The sequence below is a fragment of the Podarcis melisellensis genome (genome assembly GCF_964234715.1).
Source record: "Podarcis melisellensis genome assembly, chromosome: 5".
In the NCBI taxonomy this organism is placed as follows: domain Eukaryota; kingdom Metazoa; phylum Chordata; class Lepidosauria; order Squamata; family Lacertidae; genus Podarcis; species Podarcis melisellensis.
In genome coordinates, this window is record NC_138537.1 from 92,786,750 (window position 1) to 92,805,509 (window position 18,760).

General features: G+C 47.7%; 1 protein-coding gene across 3 annotated transcripts in view; it reads left to right on the top strand.

The window, feature by feature from the left end:
- The first annotated feature begins 3,818 nt into the window (after positions 1 to 3,818).
- TSC22D1 (TSC22 domain family member 1) overlaps positions 3,819 to 18,760 on the top strand; it is a 62,048-nt gene continuing 47,106 nt past the window's right edge. For 2 of the 3 annotated variants that reach the window (XR_014168474.1, XR_014168475.1), the window contains exon 1: positions 3,819 to 7,226. Coding sequence is in view for 1 of the 3 variants with exons in the window: in XM_081911703.1 (XP_081767829.1) it covers positions 4,435 to 7,226 (2,792 nt within the window). In the remaining 2 variants the exon portion in view is untranslated. The remainder of the gene's footprint in view (positions 7,227 to 18,760) is intronic. The other variant, XM_081911703.1, reaches the window with a different exon arrangement.

Genomic DNA, 18,760 nt, shown 5'->3' on the forward strand with positions numbered 1-18,760 from the left:
CATGATACAGTAGAGCCACTACGAAGCGTTGGGATGGCATAGTGAAAAACGCTGGATTATTTTTTGACTGCAAAATTAGTCTAAAAGTAGCAGGAATAAACTTAGAAATTGTGCACATTTCCACTGCATTTCTTTAAAATCTTTATCCAGATGGTTCATTGTCAGCAGTGCTACAGGAACCAAGAGGATCAAAAATTAAGAAGACTTGCAGGCCAAAGGTCTGCTGAAATAAAATGACTAGCCCACAAACATGCATTTCTCATTCACACACACTCATGGGTGCCAAAAAGATTTTCTGGCCCCAGCGCACTGTTTATGAATTTGACCTCCTGACACACAAAGAAAATATCTGTTACATATGTTTTGTGGCATATGCATATTTGTGTCCAAGTGGGAATGGAGGGTGCAAAAATAAATCAGGGACTGCACATGTAATAAAATGTCTGCAGACAATGTGAACCAGTGAAGTTTTTTGCATAATTGAATTTACATACTAGAAAAGGCTTAACCTGTTGAATTTCTACCATATAGCTGTTAAAGAGACAAGAACCCAGTTTTACCCCAATACCAACACTAAACCAAAGCCTAGGCTACTGTCCTGTGTACCTACTTACCTGGGAGTAAGCCCTATTAAATACAGAGAAATGTATGAGTAGACATGTATACCATGGTACTAAAAGGTACAATGAATTTTAAACGAGTTGCTTTAGGTCCTGCACAGCAGATTTGCTTAAGCCTCTTGGAAAGTTTTCACAATTTGCATTTAGCATCCACCCACATTTATTGTGGAATAGTGTCTGAAGAAAATAACTGATCTCAAATGAACCCACCACAAGAAAAATGCATCCTGGTTGCTGGGGGAAAGGGGAAATCTACAGAGAAGATTAGGTCTGGCAACAGGAAATGTGCCATTTAGGACCCCAGGGCTTCCAATGGTTTGGAATCCAAGAACTCACATCTGTCACAGATACGACTTCATTCACTGGCTGGTGGGAGCAACCAGGCTGGCTCATTTCACAGAAATCACTTGGAAGGCTACCTGCACATTTTGCTTCATAATGTTCTTCCTAGAAGAGCTCAAGACTTCAAAGGATTTTTTTTAACGAAATCTCAAGTCTTGGACCCTGCCTGGTGATAGAGTTCTTCCTATTATGTTTGACATCATGGTTGGAGTCACAGTACTGTACTCATTGATTTCCAGCTATATACAGGATAATAAGGCTAGGTGCAAAATTGTTGCCACATCCACCTATTGTGCCAGGGTCAAGCTTGTTTCAGCCAAGCAGAATTCACAATTAAGATGTAATACAAAATTCTGCTTTTGTTAAACCAGGAAGTTTTCTTCTTGCGGCCATGTCAGAGGGGATGGAAAACACACTAGTCCAAGAACCTGGCTCATCCATGGTTTAAAGCATTATATCCTCACTAGGGTTGGCCTACCCCGAAGTCATGAGTTTCCACACCCAGAGTTTATTGACAAACCATGTGAGTTTATGGCCACTGAGCCCATCACCTCCTGGCAAATAGAAGGGGAAGAAATGGAGGCAGTGAGAGATTTTACTTTCTTGGGCTCCATGATCACTGCAGGTGGTGACAGCAGCCACGAAATTAAAAGACGCCTCCTTCTTGGGAGAAAAGCAATGACAAACCTAGACAGCATCTTAAAAAGCAGAGACATCACCTTGCCAACAAAGGTATAGTAAAAGCTATGGTTTTCCCAGTAGTGATGAATGGAAGTGAGAGCTGGACCATCAAGAAGGCTGATCGCCGAAGAATTGATGCTTTTGAAGTCTGGTGCTAGAGGAGACTCTTGAGAGTCCCATGGACTGCAAGAAGATCAAACCGATCCATTCTTAAGGAAATCAGCCCTGAGTGCTCACTGGAAGGACAGCTCCTGAAGCTGAGGCTCCAATACTTTGGCCACCTCATGAGAAGAGAAGACTCCCTGGAAAAGACCCTGATGTTGGGAAAGATGGAGGGCACAAGGAGAAGGGGACAACAGAGGACGAGATGGTTGGACAGTGTTCTCGAAGCTACCAGCATGAGTTTGACCAAACTGCGGGAGGCAGTGGAAGACAGGAGTGCCTGGCGTGCTCTGGTCCATGGGATCATGAAGTCGGACAAGACTAAACGACTAAACAACAACAACAAGGGTTGGCCTACCCCGAAGTCATGAGTTTCCACACCCAGAATTTGTTGACAAACCATGCGAGTTTATGTTAGCACATGAGTTTATGTTGGTGCAGAGAAAATGGAGAATCTGTGAAGCTGGAATGGCCAGGCATGCAGTTAATAGGTCTTTTTTTCACAGCTGCTGAGTGCTGTCACTGATCCTGCCCATTTCCCCCTCACCTTTGATGGCATTTGGTGAGCTTTGTATGCTAGGCTGCTACAGGGTGGTCTCTTGGTCTAATTGCACTCGCTAAGCTCTTGTGTTCATGGACACTTAAAAACATAGCAGGAGTAATTATCATCAAAGCAGCAAAAACTCAGATTATGAGCCAAAGCCAACAAATCTTTGATTTCCTCAAACTCAGCCTTTTAAGTAGGGTAAGTGTGTAAAATAAGCAGATTAGCTGCAAATGTTTCTGTACTGAGACACTTCTCTGCAAGATCTCTCCTAAATTTGTCTGCTTCACTGCTTTTCTGTGGAATGAGAGGACAAATCTGTGGGTTCAGGAAAATAGGTATAAAATATAGAAAAATTTCCTGGATGCCAAGATCCAAGTTTGGGGCAAGTACTCTTGGATGAGAAAAACCCGGCAGAGGTTTTAAATCACAAAACATGCAGCAAATTTAAGTGTGGAAATGTAGGGTGTTAGACCTTTAAGGAAAGGCCTCCAATTTGGTATGTTAGCAGGTGCCATTTTACAAACACTTCAGAAATCAGGTTCATATGCTCTTCCATACGTCCGTCAGATGTATAACTTGGCTTAATCAGGTAGGTAGCCGTGTTGGTCTGACGCAGTCAAAATAAATATAAAAACTAAAAAAAAAAAATTGTGTGCAAATGCACACAAAAGCTTAAACCTAGAACAAACTTAGTTGGTCTCTTAAGGTGCTACTGGATTTTTTTAAAAAAAATATTTATTTATTTTGGCTTAGACAGAAAGTGACAGAAGTTCCCAGATTATTGGTACATGCTACTTTTTCCTGGTTGGGTTTAATGTGGCATAGTATGCAAAAACCAACCGGGGGAATTTTTTTCCCAAGCATGGAAATATACAGAAGAACAGAACTTCACTTGCAGAAGGTCTAGAAGTAAGGCAGATTTTAAAGGTGAAGGCGCTGTACTCGGGTGGAGATTCTGTCAGTCTCCTGGGAGTGTTTTCAGGCTGTGAAGCGCTTGGCATATTCGGCCCGAATGAACGTGCAGACTTTGAATGTGGTGCTTTATATTACTAGGGCACTTCTGCTCGTTTTCTATGCGGAGAGGGTCAACCCCACCAAGAACTGCGAGTCAGGCACTCCGCGAAGGGGTTTTCCGAGCCCACGCGCCGCCCGAAAGCCCGCCTTGGTCTTGACACGCGTCTAAACCTCCCCGTTCCGACGGCCAGCCAGAACCAAGGGGCGAAGCAGCAGCCGCCGCTCCGCACCGCCTGGCGAGAAGGGCGCCACTCCTGAGGGAAAACGCGGGGAGGGTCGGCAGGCGGCCGCCTGAGGAGAAAACTGCCGAGCGCCAAGCCGACGCCCCCGCCATCTTGTCGGGCCGAGCTGGCGGCCTCCGTCTTGCGGGTCGGCCGCCTCGGCAACCTCCGGCCGCCAGAGCCGTAACTCCCCGGCTCTTCTTCTCCCTCCCTGCCGGCGAGCCCTTTATGTCTGCGCGCTGCCTGCGGTTGCGCCTGCGCCGCCGCCAGCGCCATCTTTCTCCCCCCCTCTCCATCTCCCCTCCCTTGGACAGAGCCAGAGAGGGAAGCCGCCGGAGGAGGAGGAGGGAGAGCGAGCGCGCGGCGGCGGCGGCGGCGTCTCGCCCGCGAAGCTTCCCGGCTCCCTTCCGCGGAGGGAGAGGCGTCGGAGGAGCGAGAGAGGGGCGGCTGCTGCTCCTGCCCGGGCTGCGTCAGCTTCCCCGCCTCCCCCCGCCTCGCCATCCTGGATGGGGAAGCGCCCGGCGCCCGACGGCCCCGCCGGGACTGCGCGCACGAGCCTCGCCGCCGTTCCGGAGCCGGCTGCTGCGTCGTCGGCGAACCCTGCTCCCTTTCGCCGGGAGGATTGGCGAGGCCGGGGGCTTTGTGATCTGGTCGCGGGCGGCGAAGGGGCCGGGGCCTGAGTGTCCCATTGGCCGGAGAAGCCGGCTGGAGAAGCGCCTCTTGTGTGTCTGCCTGCCTGCCTCTCCCTTTCTGTCTGGGCTCAGCTGCCAGGTGCGCCTGCTCCGCCTGCGCGCTCCCTTTCCCTCCTCGCTCTCCGTCCGGGGCTCCTTAAAATAGTGCTCGTTCAATGCACCAGCCTGACTCAGCGGCAGACACCAGCGTCGGGAAGATGGCGCACCCGGCGATGCTTCCTCGGAGGGGCAGCGGCAGCGGCGGCGGCGGAGCAGCAGGAGGAGGCGGCAGCAGCAGCAGCGTCGCGGTGCCGGCCTTGTGTCCGGCAGGCATCGGAGGCAGCAGCGGCGGCGGCTTGGAAGATTACCCGCCGCCCTTGCTGGTTCAGCCGCCGCCGCCGCCGCCTCCCTCCTCCTCCTCCTCCGCAGCGCCTTCGTCTTCTCCCGGGCTGCCTCCTCCGCAGAGCCTGACCCTCCTCTCGACGCCGCAGCCCCTGGGCCAGGCAGGGGCCCAGATGAAGAAGAAAAGCGGCTTCCAGATCACCAGCGTGACCCCCGCCCAGATCTCGGCCAGCCTCAGCTCCAACAACAGCATCGCCGAGGACACGGAGAGCTACGACGACCTGGACGAGTCGCACACCGAGGACTTGTCCTCTTCCGAGATCCTGGACGTCTCCTTGTCCAGGGCCACGGATTTGGGGGAACCGGAGCGGAGCTCCTCGGAAGAGACTCTGAACAACTTCCAGGAGGCCGAGAGCCCCGGCGCTGTCTCCCCCAACCAGCCTCGCCTTCTGCAGCAGCAGCAGCAGCACCCCTCTTTGCCACATCAGAGTGTGGCCATCAATGGCAGCATGCACCCTTCTCAGGGACATCATTATCACCACCACCACCACCATGGACATCACCATGCGCCACACTCCGGGATGGTCGGCCCAGCGGCTCCCGGAGGACCACCGTTTAGCCCTTCGTTTAGAAAACTGTCTACCGCTGCAAGCTCTGATAGCGTTGTGGCAGCTGCCGTGCCCGTTTCTGCTGCATCATCTGCTGGTGTGCCTGTGGCCGCTCTTGTTTCTCATTTCCACGCTGCTGGTACACCTGGGGTCGCTTCAGCCGGCGGAGCTACGACCAGCACTTTAAGCAGCGAGACTAGTGGCAGCTCCAGTGGGGTGAGCAGCATGCCTGGTCCCGTTAATGTGAATCTAAGTAACTTCACAAGTACTGGTAGCATAACTAGTGGCAGTGTTAATGTGGCGGTCTCGAGTGGGCTTGGCAATGGCACGAGTACTTCCTCTAGCGCTGGGAATTCCAGTGCAGGAGGAGTTGCTGCAGCAGCAGCAGGAACATATAGTCAACTGCAGCCTGCAGCCAGCACCTCGAGGTTTAGAGTTGTGAAACTGGATTCTAGTTCAGAACCTTTCAAGAAGGGTAGATGGACATGCACAGAGTTCTACGACAAAGAGAACCTCGTGCCAGTTGCAGAAGGAGTAGCTGTAAATAAAGCGTTAGACACTCTCAAACAAAATTCACTCGACGTGACTTCTGAAAGGGAGAGCACCAGTGGGAGCTCAGTTAGTAGCAGCGTAAGCACACTGAGTCACTATACTGAAAGTGTGGGAAGTGGGGAGATGGGAGCACCAGCGGTGGCACAGCCGCCACCATTTCACGCAGCAGGTTCTCAGCAGTTGGATTTTGGCAGCACCGGCCCTCAGCCTGCTCCAGCACCCAGCATACCCCAGAGCGTTTCTCAGTCACAGCTTCATCCTCAAGATGTCAATTATCCTCCTCAAAAGCAAGGGGTCCAGCCTCCTGCATCAGCTGTCCCTCCTCCGGTAAATATAGTAGGTGGCCATCAACAGCCTGCCATGGCACAGCAGCTGCCATACACCCAATCAACGCAGCCTGTGCCACCTGTTCCGGTTGTGCCACAACTGCACCAGTTGCCGTATGGGCAAGGACAGGCACAACATCCACCACAGCAGCAACAGCAGCAGGTACCTCTGCAGATGGCCCCAGGGCATGTTAAACCAGTGAATCAGAATTCTGTCACAGGGCCTATGCCAGATTACGTACAACAGCAGCAGATGCTTCAGACTCCAGCTTCTATGCAGGCAGGACCTACAATGGTAGGAACGGCTATGCCTGCGCCTGTTGCTCAGGCACCAAGTATGCAGCCTTCGGTACAAGCACACCTGGCAGTAGCATCCTCTCAGCCTGCTGCACATGCTCAGACAGCAATGCTGACCTCAGGAGCTGGTGCTCAAACAGTGAACGTTGGACAACAAGGAAGTGTACCTCCCGTGGTGCAGCAGACAGCAGTTGCAAATCCAATTGCTCCTTCGGTGGTGGCACAGAGCGCTCCTCCATCTTCCCATGTGGTGCCCCCTGTTCCAGCAGGCGTCGTCCATCCCGGGTTGCAAGGTAGCACATCAAGCCTTCCTCAGCCCTTGGTTATTGTTCCACAGAGTACTTTGTTACCTGTGCAAGTGGCAGAATCCCTTGTTCCAGGAATGGCTGGTCAACAATTGCCTGCTGTTAGTCCTGTACCTTCTGCCAGTGCTGCTTCTGTCCCATGCCAGTCTGCTGCAAACGTGTTGCCCACACCTATGAGTTTGCCTCCTTCAAAGAACATAGCACAATCATCATCAGGTGCGCAAAATGGGAACTTGGTCCAAAATGTGTCTACTAGCATCAATTTGCCCGCAGTCCAAAATGTGCCACAACAGGTACCACTGAACTCTGCCCAGTTTTCTGCCCAGTCTCTTGTTCAGTCAATTACAACCCGAAGTGAAGATTCCAAACGTTCTACGGAACAACCCGCCTTGGTTGGCCTGCCCCAAACCACCAGTGGAGAAAGTGGCGCTGGAGCATCATCAGCCATGTCAGATGGAGGCAGCAGCATGGCCACCTCTCTTTTCCCCCTGAAGGCACTTCCGCTGACAGCGCAACTTGTTGATGGTGAGGATGAGAGGTAAGATCATGCCAAGTAAAAATGTTGTGATAGCTTGTTGTAAACTGCACAGACCTTATTGACCCGTTCCCAACCAGATACGGGCTTTGTAAAGAGCTTTAGTAACTGATGTTAGCACAAACTGTGTTTGTTCATTCTGGTGCTTTTGTTAGTTACCTTGTGCTATGAATCCTTAGCAGTAGTGCCAAAAGGACGGACATGGGAGACTTGAGGCAGGGAAAGTAACTTCAAGCTAAGAAGACTCCCAGAATCGTAGTTCATTGTCATTGTCTCTTTGTAGGAGTTAGGGTCTCCTTATTGTCTCTTTACGCTACTTCATCTGGAAAATGCATTGATTTCAAGAACACAAGGGAAATATAATCATTAGCATAATCAGCAAGATTTGGATCCAAGCTAAGGCTACTGCAATCTCTTAACTTACATTTAGATAAGCCTGAATGCATTCAAAGAAGCTGTCGAAGCATTTACTTTCCAAACACTTCCACTTACAAGTTTTCTTATTTTATTGGCTCAGAATCGCTTCCGGTTTCTCCTGTGTATGGAATGAGATATTGCAGATGTTCATCACAGCCCAGACACTTCCAGTGATAAGGGTGGGGGGGGGGAGCAGGGAACAGAAGGGGTTGGGGGATGAATTGAGGGGAAAGTTACTTCATGAATTATGTCCTAATACATGGAGGTATTCTTTTCCATTATGCTCCTTACTTCTGTTTTGTAACTTCAATATATATATATTAAGGTGGTGCTCATCGCTTTTCTTTTACAGAGAAACCAGTTGCTACATAAGGTTTGAAACGTTTTGAAAGTGATGTTGTGCTTGACGTACAAATGGTGCGCTGCTGGTGTCACTCTCTGTTGGAGCAATCTTGCTATTGCGTTACATGTTTCATTAATCATTTGACTTCAATAGATGATTCTAGACTTCTTCTTTACAGTTGTCATGGGGATAGTTAAAAACTACCAGTGGTGAAAAGCTGTCAGTACAATCAGGTTCATGGTGTTGGCAAAGGGTTTTTCAGGTGGTAGGTCGTGAGTCCCCAACTTTTCTGGGCCCAGGGGCACATTTGGAAGTCTAAGAAGCCGTCTTGAGCACCACATAGTAAAAGCTGGCGATGCTCCAAAACAGGTAAAACACACAACCAAACAAAAGGCAAAGCACCTCCTTCAGACAAACTGAAGCTGACAAAATGCGCAGTTTCAAAAATAAAAGATCTAGTGCAAAAGACCCACCAGTTGCTGCACTCCCAAGTTCGCTAGACAATAGTGCGCTGGGAGGGTGGGTGCGTGGGATCTCTTTTGCTTTTCTAAAGCGTTTCAGAGGGGATCATGCAAGGCCTCCAGTTGCCCCCCAACATCGTCCTCTCCTTTCCAGTGTATTGAATGTATTGGGATCAGAGGAAGGTGTGGGGAAAGAGGGTGAAGTGACTGGAGGCCTGCGCTGTGCCCGGTGCAGCCCAGGGAGCATTGAGGGATGTGCCACGCCAAGGAATCCAGGAATATGATGTCTCTTGTAAATTCAAATCTTCTGCCCTTTCAGTTGTCTTCTCAAAGTGCTCAGTTGGAATCAAACAGGTCCATAGGCTTTCAGTGCATCTCATCTCTCTGTATGGCATCTGGTTCTGAGCTTGCTGTGTCAGAGATATAAAAATATGGCTGGGTTGATCCATTATTTGTTACAGTTTTATCTAGTTCTCTTTTAAGGAGTTCAGAGCAAACTTGTATGTACACATCCCCAACCCAGTGTTCGAAATTCCCTGGTCGCTAGTCGCTTTCTGCGGCTCAGGCTCGCCCCCTTGTCACCAATTTTAGAATACCTGTTGTGAGGTTTGTGACCGAAATCTCCTCTGCAGGCAGCATCCCTGACTGAAGTGTTGCCTTTCAGCCTGCGCCCCAGGAAGCTTTTTGATAACCTTTCCATTGTACGATTTGCAAAAGGAAGCAAACAAGCTGTGAAAAAGCTCTCTAATGGGCCAAGGAGATTGGCTGATTTCCACCCCTCCCCTTAGAACAGTTAACTTTGCAGGTAGAAACTCAAAACAGTCTTTCAGTGTTAGACATGTTGTGGTTTGCAAGTTTTACTTGTGGGGCTTTACTTGTGCTGGCTGGTTATTTAAGGGTTTCAAATGGTGATCTTGCTTTTCAAAAGTGAAATGGCTCTAGCAGCAAAGATGTGCCTCTTTTCTTGCTTCACCTTTCATTGCTTCTCATAATAATATTTTTTCTGGCTTGCCTGGAAGAATAATGGTTTGCCCCCTTTATTTAGATTCTGCTACATCATTCCCCCCCTCCCCTAGGAATACAGGTTGAGCATGGAGGTGGGGAGAGAAGACTGGAAATTATGACAAAAAGAGGGTTTTTGCAGCAGGGGGTGCCCTCCCTGTGTACCTGCCCATTCCGAAGTTTGTATCTGATGGTGTATTTGGTATGGAGGGAGGAGTGTAAGTAGAATAACTATTCTTATGTCTTCAAATAGATAAGAAAACCATTCTGGTCTAGTTCTCGGTTCTGGTCTTGCCCATTTGTGACAGCGAGTGAGATTTACTGGAAGCGTGTTTGCTTTTTGAACCCAAGTCTGCAGCATGAGACAGAACATCTTTCTAGCCTTTTCTGGAGATGAGTTAGCAAAGTCTGCTGATGACACCAAGTTGTTCGGGGTAGTTTTTAACTAAAAGAGGCTGTGAGGTGCTCTAAAAGGATATCTCCATACTGGATGAATGAACATTAAAATGACAAATTAGGCTCAGTGTTAAAGTAGCTCGATGTTTGATTACCACCCATTTTCCTATCTTGGACTGTAACTCTCTCCTTGCATCATTTTTTCTCCTATCACCAGTTTGGCCACTGCTTTCTTCTTGGGCGAAGATAAAGGCAAAGTAGGCACTGAGCAGTTTCACTTTTCTGCCACTCAACAGCATTTCTTCATCTTCTTAATGCAGAGGTCCTACTATTTGTTTGTTCTTCCTCTTGCTTTGAGCATAGCCCCTCCACCCCTTTTTATTATTTTTAACATCTTTTGCAAGCCTGAGCTCATTTTTGAGATTTAGCCTTCCTGACCTTCTCATGTTGGCCACTCATTCACCCTCTTCTTTTGCGATTTGCCCCTTCAATTTCTTATACGAGCCCCTTTTAAATCTCAGCTCATCCGTAGTAAGCTCCTTATGCAGCCACACTAGTTTCTTTTGATGCCTCCCACTTTTCTTTCTGGTTGGAATTGTTTGAAATTGTCCCTTCAGTATCTCACCTTAAAAAAAACTCCCATCCATCTTGGACTCCCTTCTCTTTTGAGTATTTCTGACCATGGGATTTCACCCAGTGGTTTCTTACTTTTTTTGAAATCAACTTTCTTAAAGTCCATAGTGTGCATTCCAGCTTCCCTTTTCCTCTGTATAATGAATCCCAAGAGGACATGGCCAAAATGTTTTGTGTATATTGCTGAGAGTTATGAATTTTCACATGATTGTTGTATATTTGTAGCTTGGTTTTTCCCCGTGGCACTCAAGGTTGTACCTTTCTCCTTTTCTACTCACAATACCCCTGCGAGGTAGTTCAGCTACCAAAGTTGTGAATAGAATATTTTTTGCTTGTTATTTAGTTGGCAACCTTTTCGCTTGTTTCTTCGATTTGGTATTTTGCTATAAACATCAAGGCTTTGAAATGTTGCAGTGAGAGCAAGGAGGCTGCTTCTCCTGTTCGCCTTAAATTGGGGGTGTAAAGAGCTCCCCAAGGATCAGCACTGGGACTTGTGCTTTTTAACTTGTTCACAAATGATCTAGAGTTAGGGGTGAGTAGTGAAGTGGCCAAGTTTGGTGGTTATACTAAATCGTTCAGGGTTGAAGAGCTCTGAAAGGACCTCCCCAAACTGAGTTAATGGGTGGTAAAATGGCAATGGCAATTTAATGTAAACAAGTGAAAAGTGATGTATGTTGGGGATAATGTCACATTATACGCTCATGGGGTCTGAACTGGCAGTGACTGACCAGAAGTGAGGCCTTGGGGTTGTAGTGGATAGCTCAGTGAAGCTGAATGAAGATGTTGACCCAGTGTGCAAAAGCTGCGAAAAAGGCAAAATTGTTAGTAAAGGAATTGAAAATAAAATGCAAATACAGTGATACCTTGGTTTAAGAACAGCTTAGTTTATGAACAACTTGGATTAAGAACGCTGCAAACCTGGAAGTAGTGTTTTGGTTTGTGAACTTTGCCTTGGAAGCAGAACATGTTTCGCTTCCTGCTGAGTGGGTTCTGTTTGTAAATTGAGTCCCCCTCTGCTGTGGGAAAGCACGCCTTGGTTTAAGAATGCTTAGGTTTAAGAACGGACTTCTGGAACGGATTAAGTTCGTAAACCAAGGTACCACTGTACCGTAATGCCATTTTACAAATCTATGGTGCCATTGCCTTTGGAATACTGTATATAGTTCTCACCTCAAAAAGGAGCTGGAAAAGGTTCAGAAAACAACATCCTGAATAGCCATGTTCAAATATATAAAAGGATGTCACATAGAGGAGGGAGAAAGGTTCTTTTCTGCTGCTCCAGAGAAGCGGACACGGAGCAATGGTTCCAAACTACAAGAAAGAAGATTCCACCTAAACATTAGGAAGAACTTCCTGACAGTAAGAGCTGTTTGACAGTGGAATTTGCTGCCAAGGAGTGTGGTGGAGTCTCCTTCTTTGGAGGTCTTTAAGCAGAGGCTTGACAACCATATGTCAGGAGTGCTCTGATGGTGTTTCCTGCTTGGCAGGGGGTTGGACTCGATGGCCCTTGTGGTCTCTTCCAACTCTATGATTCTATGATTCTATGAATGAACAAGGGGATTGAGCAGATGCTCTCTGAGGAAAGCTTGTGGCATTTGGGACTTTTTAGTCCAGGGAAAAGACAAGTAAGAGGTGACATGATAGAAGTACTTAAATTATGCATGGCATGGAGAAGGTGGCTAGAAAAAAATGTTGTTCTTCCTCTCTTGTAACCCTAGAACTCACTGACATTCAGTGAAGGTTCATGTTGGGATATCCAGGATAGATAAAAAGAAAGGATATCTTCACACCGTGCATAGTTAAACTATGGAGGTACAGTAGTGATGAACCACAATTTGGGTGTCTTTTAAAGAGCATTGGGCAAATCATGGAGGGTAAGGCTAGCTATGGTCTTTCTCCACAGTTGGAGAATGTTGCTTCTGAAAACCAGTCGCTGGTGGCGCAAGTGCTTTCGGTCCTCCATCTGCAAAAGACTTGACTTGCCTTAACAGGGTTTACGCAAGGGTTATAACAAGTACCGTATTTTTCGCTCTATAGGACGCACTTTTTCCCCTTCAAAAATGAGAGCCCTCTCCCGGCTCTCTATGGCAGGAGCCTCCATAGCCGTGCGTCACCTCTCCAGCCGGGAGAGCGTGCGGGGGGCTAAAGAAGCCATAGCCCCGCGATCCTCTCCCAGCTGGAGAAGTGACGCGTGACTATGGCAGCAGCCTCTCTGCTGTGCCTTTCCGCTGCTCCCTGACCTGCTCTTTGGGGCTGGTGGTGGGCAAGTCGAAAGGAACCTGAAGCCTGGAGAGCGAGAGGGGTTGATGTGCACCGACCCCTCTCGCTCTCCAGGCTTCCAAGGTAGCCGCCTGAACGGCACCTTGTTTTAGAGCGGGAAAACAAGAGGGGGGAAATTCTCCCACTCTCTGTGCAGCGCTTCCTGCCGCTTCACTGAAGGGGCGCTGGGCAGAGAGCGGAAGAATTTCCCCCCCTCTAAAACAAGGTGCGTCCTATTGTCCGGTGCGTCCTATGGTGCGAAAAATACGGTATGTGTCGCACTCTGAGCATTTTGAAGTGCTTTATCAACTAAGGAGGAGGAGGAATTGCAGCAGTGAGACTCCTCTGTGCCAGGTACTGAAATGAACTATTTGAATACGCAGCTATATTAAAACAAAAAAATAGTCTGTTGGAGTGAAGTGAAGCAGACAGACGGAAGGAACCTCCTTAAACAACCTATGGAATTTGCTGCCACAAATTTTAGATTTATTATTTTTTACAGCTACTTCTACCCTGCCTTTCTGGAAACCATTCCAGTGCATTTTACCATTTTTAAAAAATCAATAAAATATAACAATTTATTTAAATGAAATATAGGAATTCCCAGAGACCATTTGGTGGGAGATGACCCTGCTGAGAAGGGGACAATCCTAGCTAGCTAGAGCAGGCTGTGTGCTGCTGCTTGCCTTCCTGCTTTTCTCTCCTGGCATCAAGATATGTCTGCAGTTAGGGTGGCTTGAAAGGGATTTTAAAAAGTCCATTAAGTGTAGCTCTATCAACAGCTGTTGGTTATACAGGTATCTCTCATCTTACATGGGGGTTATGTTCCTGATCATCGCACATATAAACAAAATCATGTAAAGCCAGAATGCCCCCTGGAAATGTGTAAAAAGAACCAGAAAACTATTAAAAGCCATTTTAAAAAATCACTGCGCTTAATGGAGAGAGACAAATGTGGCTCTAAATCTTCTGCTTAGTCTTCTTTCCTCTTCCCCTTTCTGGATGCTGCTGCAGATGATATAAGGAGGGGGTGGGGTTGACTGGTAGCCAGAAAAATTCGTGGCTGTGGTCCAGAGGTGGGTTTCCTCGGCACATCTGGTGCTGCTGGTTTCTTTGTGAGGAACATTATGGTTGACAGCTGCTGTTGTTGTCTCTTGAACTCATCAAACATTTCCTTGTACGTTCTCAAGAGTGCCTGTAATCCCATGGATGATTGTGAAGCTGCGTTCCATGGAGGGGTCAAACTCTGCAATCAAATCATTTGTGTGTTTTATGACTCCATCTCTACCACTTCTTCCTGGATGAGGTCAGCAAAGCCATCACCACCCATTTGCCTGGCCATCTGCATAATGTCCTCTACCTCTGTGGCAATTCTTGGAAATCCCTTGAAATTGGGCATACATTACTCCCACAAGTTCTGCCAATATGCATCCACTGTTTTAGCCTTGATTGCATCCACTGCTTGTTTGATGTAGGTGATGCGACGTGCAATGTTAAAAGAATTGCAGTATGCGGTGAGGTCAAGATCCAGATCAGCATCCATCACTGTGATCATCCAGGAGAAGGTGAGCTTCGTGTAAGCAGCCTTGAAGCAGCAAATCACACCCTTGGTCCTGTGGGTGGGTGAGGGAGGTCGTATTGAAGGGGAGGAAGACAAGTGCGCAAAGTGTGCAAAGTGGAGTCCATCGGGATGCCCAGGAGCAATGACCACAAACTCACTCACCCCTTTGTTTTACGCTGAGCTCCTCCTCAATGGCCGCTGCTTTGTTGTCACCGCTGCTGCTGCTTGCTATTTCAGCTCCTTGTCTCTCTCAACAGAGCGTCCCCCTGTAGAAGCAGGTACTCAGTATGTCTCAGTTTTTATTTTCTGCCTCTTTACAAGGCTTATTTTCCACAACTTGATAAGTCTCAGAACGCTGAAGCTCCTCTCTCCATTAGCTTTACTGTCCTTTATAATATTAAGTTAGTCCGTACTCCTTTTATTTTAATTTAAGCCAGCGTTATTACCTTGTTCCTTCAGGAGTACTCTTGATTTTACAGTTTTAGTTTGGAGCAGCCTGGTGCTTTCTCATTCGGGTCTCAGGGACATCTCACGGTCGGGTGTGCGGTCTTTCTGCGCTGAAGTTCTTCCACCCCCCCTTCACTTTTTGTGCTGGGACGGTAGAAAACCCCTTTATGCGCTGCTTGGATCAATTTTCTTCAGTCTGGAACCTCCTCTCAGACCTCTTCAGGGTTTGTGTCGCCCTCGCTTCCCCGTCTTTTTATCCCGTATCCGTGATTGGGAGCGCTCTTACTGCAGCAGAGCGCTTTCCCTGACCCGACGCTGAGCGCGCCACGCCAGGAAGTCCCTCCAGGTAACGTCTCATCTCTGGAATGAGGCCCATAAATGATGAAGTCGCCCAGGCCTTTTTGTTGGATTGCCAAAACACAGGAGCACATTCTTGTTCTTGCCTTTAAGGGCACAGGGTTTTTGAGGGCTGTACAGCAAGCCTGGCTTTATTAAGCCTACAGCCGCATTGCCACAGAGCAGCACAGTCCCTCCATCCTTTGCAGCTTTGAAGCCAGGAGCTTGCTTTTCAGCTTTGGCAATATAAGTCCGCTCAGGACTTCCAGAAAAGTCTCGTCTGTGTTGAAGACTCGCTTTGGAAGATATGCCATGACGCCCATCAGCCCCTTTAGTTGTGCAAGGTTTTTTGCAGCTTCCTTGTCTTCAGATGCAGCCTCCCCTATTGTTCAGACATTCTTCAGGTTGAAACAGAGCTTAAGGCTGTTAAGCCAACCTGGGCTGGCTTTAAATCCCTTGGTAGGCTGGTCCCTATCTGTGGTGGAAGCTTTGAAGTGGTCATCAAAGCTCAGAGCCTTTTGATGCAAGGTGTTGCCATCCACAGGAGCATGTTTCTGGTTCATGTATTTCAGCCACAAGTTCAGTGACTTCTCCATCGTCACCAAAGCCTTGCCGCGCACCTTTGCAGTCACTAGTGCACTTGTTGCCACAGCCCCACCAATCTCCTCTTCACGCAGCTTGACGGCACAGGTACTGGGCCTCTTCCAGCCAAATTTGTGTGCCACAGTACACACATACTTGTCATCTCTCAAGCGGTCCAGCACAGCCAACTTCTTTTCCAGCGTGGGAGCCACCCTCCGTTTCTGAGCAGCTGATTATGACAATGATGATGCCTTACGTTTTAGGGCCATTCTGCAGTCTGGAGCTCTGCCAAGCACCTCCTCAGCACTCCAGGGCTGCTGCCCCTTTTCCCCTTCTCTCCGGCTCCCTTTCCTCCCACGTGCACCATTTTCTTATTTCCTCTCCTGTGTGCACCATTTTTGCATTGTTCTTAAATTTTTAGAATTATTTTGGAGTGGTGTGTATACAGTGTAAAATGCAAGTCACCTGTAATGTATAAAAAGTACCCCTAGGCTAGGCATGTCCAAAGTCCATTTGGGGGGCCTAACCCAGCCCACTGGTCGGTTTAATCTGCCCCAGTGGCCAGTGGCGTAGCGTGGGTTGTCAGCACCCGGGGCAAGGCAAGTAATTTGCCCCCTAACCCGTGGATTTGCGCCCCCTAACCCGTGGATTTGCACCCCCTAACCCCCAGATGTTGCGCCCGGTGCAGCCAGCCCCCCCTGCACCCGCCACACTATGCCACTGCCTGTGGCAATTTATTTTCTGGGGTAACCCCCCCCCCCAAGCTGAACAACTTCAGGAACTTTGGGGTAAAATAGTAAAAAAAAAAGCTCAACAACTTTGAGTTCGGCCCTCATGCATGTTCACTTCATCAAATCTGGCCCTCTTTGAAAAAAGTTTGGGCACCCCTGCTCTAGGCTAAGAAGTGCTGTTCTTCAGCATATCAGCTGACAACTAACTGGGTGTGGGGGAAAGACAGGCTGTAACCTTCAGAAAACCCGCCTGTCTGCTTCCCAGAGCCACCTGGCTGGCCACGCTGCGAAAAGAGATGCTGCACTGCGTTAGGGCTGCTTTTTTGTTTTTGTGAAATGACAGCTACCAATGCCAAGTATTGATAAAACAAGAGCCATTGTGATTTTGATGTTGTCAGTGTTATAGTCTGGTGTGGGGATTTCTTTACAGCCCAAGGGCCACTTTTTATCGTTGGTAACCTTCCAGGGATTGCAATGCAGTGGTGGATATATCCAAAGTGGACAGAACAACAGATGTGACTTAAATCTTTACAGAGGAGACTACACACATTCCAGTTATAGAAATATAAAGGGTTTATATATGCCCGGGATAGGCATCCTTTCAAGATGACTGCAAAGCATTTGAGTGGAGCAGTTTGAAGAAGCAGGGCCTATTCACACCAGTAATTTAAATCATGCTACACTCCAGGTGACTGTCTGCAAATGAAGATATACCAGGTTTACTGGAAGATCTTTCCTGAGTGGTGCGAATCTCAATGGACTGCAATCCATTGCTTAGAGCAATGGATCTGCAATCTTGCTTAGAGCAGGGTCTGAAGCCTAACACAAACAGCAGCTATTTCATCAATTTTGGCCAACTGCAACTGCAGCCTTCTGTCTGCTCATCTGGTGCTGAAAGGCCCCTGTGTGAAGCAAGGTTGCGGCCCACACCGGTTGTTCACCACTTCCGTACATGGGACCTGCATAAAATCCTGATTGCCGTTCAAAAGCCAATGATTGAGTCGTTGCGCAAAACATCCTTAAGGCTCATATCTCCCAAAGTCCATTTTATAGTGTCTGTAACCACAGCCAGGCTGGTTTCTGATTTCAGTGCTTTCCGTGGCGTAATTATAATAATAATAATTTATTATTTATACCCTGCCCATCTGGCTAGGTATCCCCAGCCACTCTGGGCGGCTTCCAACTGAATATTAAAAACAATACAGCATTAGACACTAAAAACTTCCCTAAAGAGGGCTGCCTTCAGTTGTCTTTTAAAAGTAAAATAGTTGTTTATTGCCTTGACATCTGCTGGGAGGGCGTTCCACAGGGTAGGCGCCACTACCGAGAAGGCCCTCTGCCTGGTTCCCTGTAACTTGGCCTCTCGCAGTGAGGGAACCACCAGAAGGCCCTTGGCGCTGGATCTCAGTGTCCGGGCAGAACGATGGGGGTGGAGACGCTCCTTCAGGTATACAGGACCGAGGCCGTTTAGGGCTTTAAAGGTCAGCACCAACACTTTGAATTGTGCTCGGAAACGCATTTTTTACTCGGACTGAGCGGGCATAAGGACTGGTCCTTCCGTGTTAATTGTCACATGTAATTGCAGTCAGGGTCCTGCCCTAGTTGGGATTAGCTGTTGTCCAGCCCAACAGTCAAACTCCCACTTCATGAGATTGTATGGTTGGCACCGACCTGAAATGTAGATCTCTGCGAGTTGTGAGTTGGCCTGTTGGGGACACATTCTGTTAACCAACTGCGACAAAGTATTAAGTGTTGACTGCGATCCCTACCTCATTTATGCAATTTTAAGTCCCACCTCAAGGCAAATTTTTAATGCTAAAGTTTCACTTTAGGAAGGAGAATTTTGTTTTCTTCTCGCTATTGTTTATTCAGAATTGTCTTGAGTTTTAGTGCCTGATTTCTGCTTGATAAGTGTGTAGACAGAGGAATCCTGGGATCACTGTCTCCTTCCCATGGTCTCTTCCCTGCCTTCACTCTACCATTGGGTCTTCCCCCCCCCCCCCGAATTTTTTTAAAATTAGTTTTCACAATATTATAAACAAACGGACAAACACATAAGACAGACAAGCATAAATCATAGCCTTATTGAAAATTACAGTTATTAACTTTGTTAAGTGACTTCCTCGCTTCCCCTTGGTTGAATTTCATTGCATGTCCTTTTAACTGTTTTCCAAATCCCAATTCTTATAAAATTTAACTTAGACATTAACATCCTTAAATCTTCATAATCTATGGAATTAAACATATTAATTCATCACTTAACATAAATAAAATCCTAAGCCAATTAAGTATCTGCAAGCTGTTTTCAGTTAATTTGACTTAACAAATTTAGCTAGATAATCATTAAATTTAATCCACTCATCCTGATA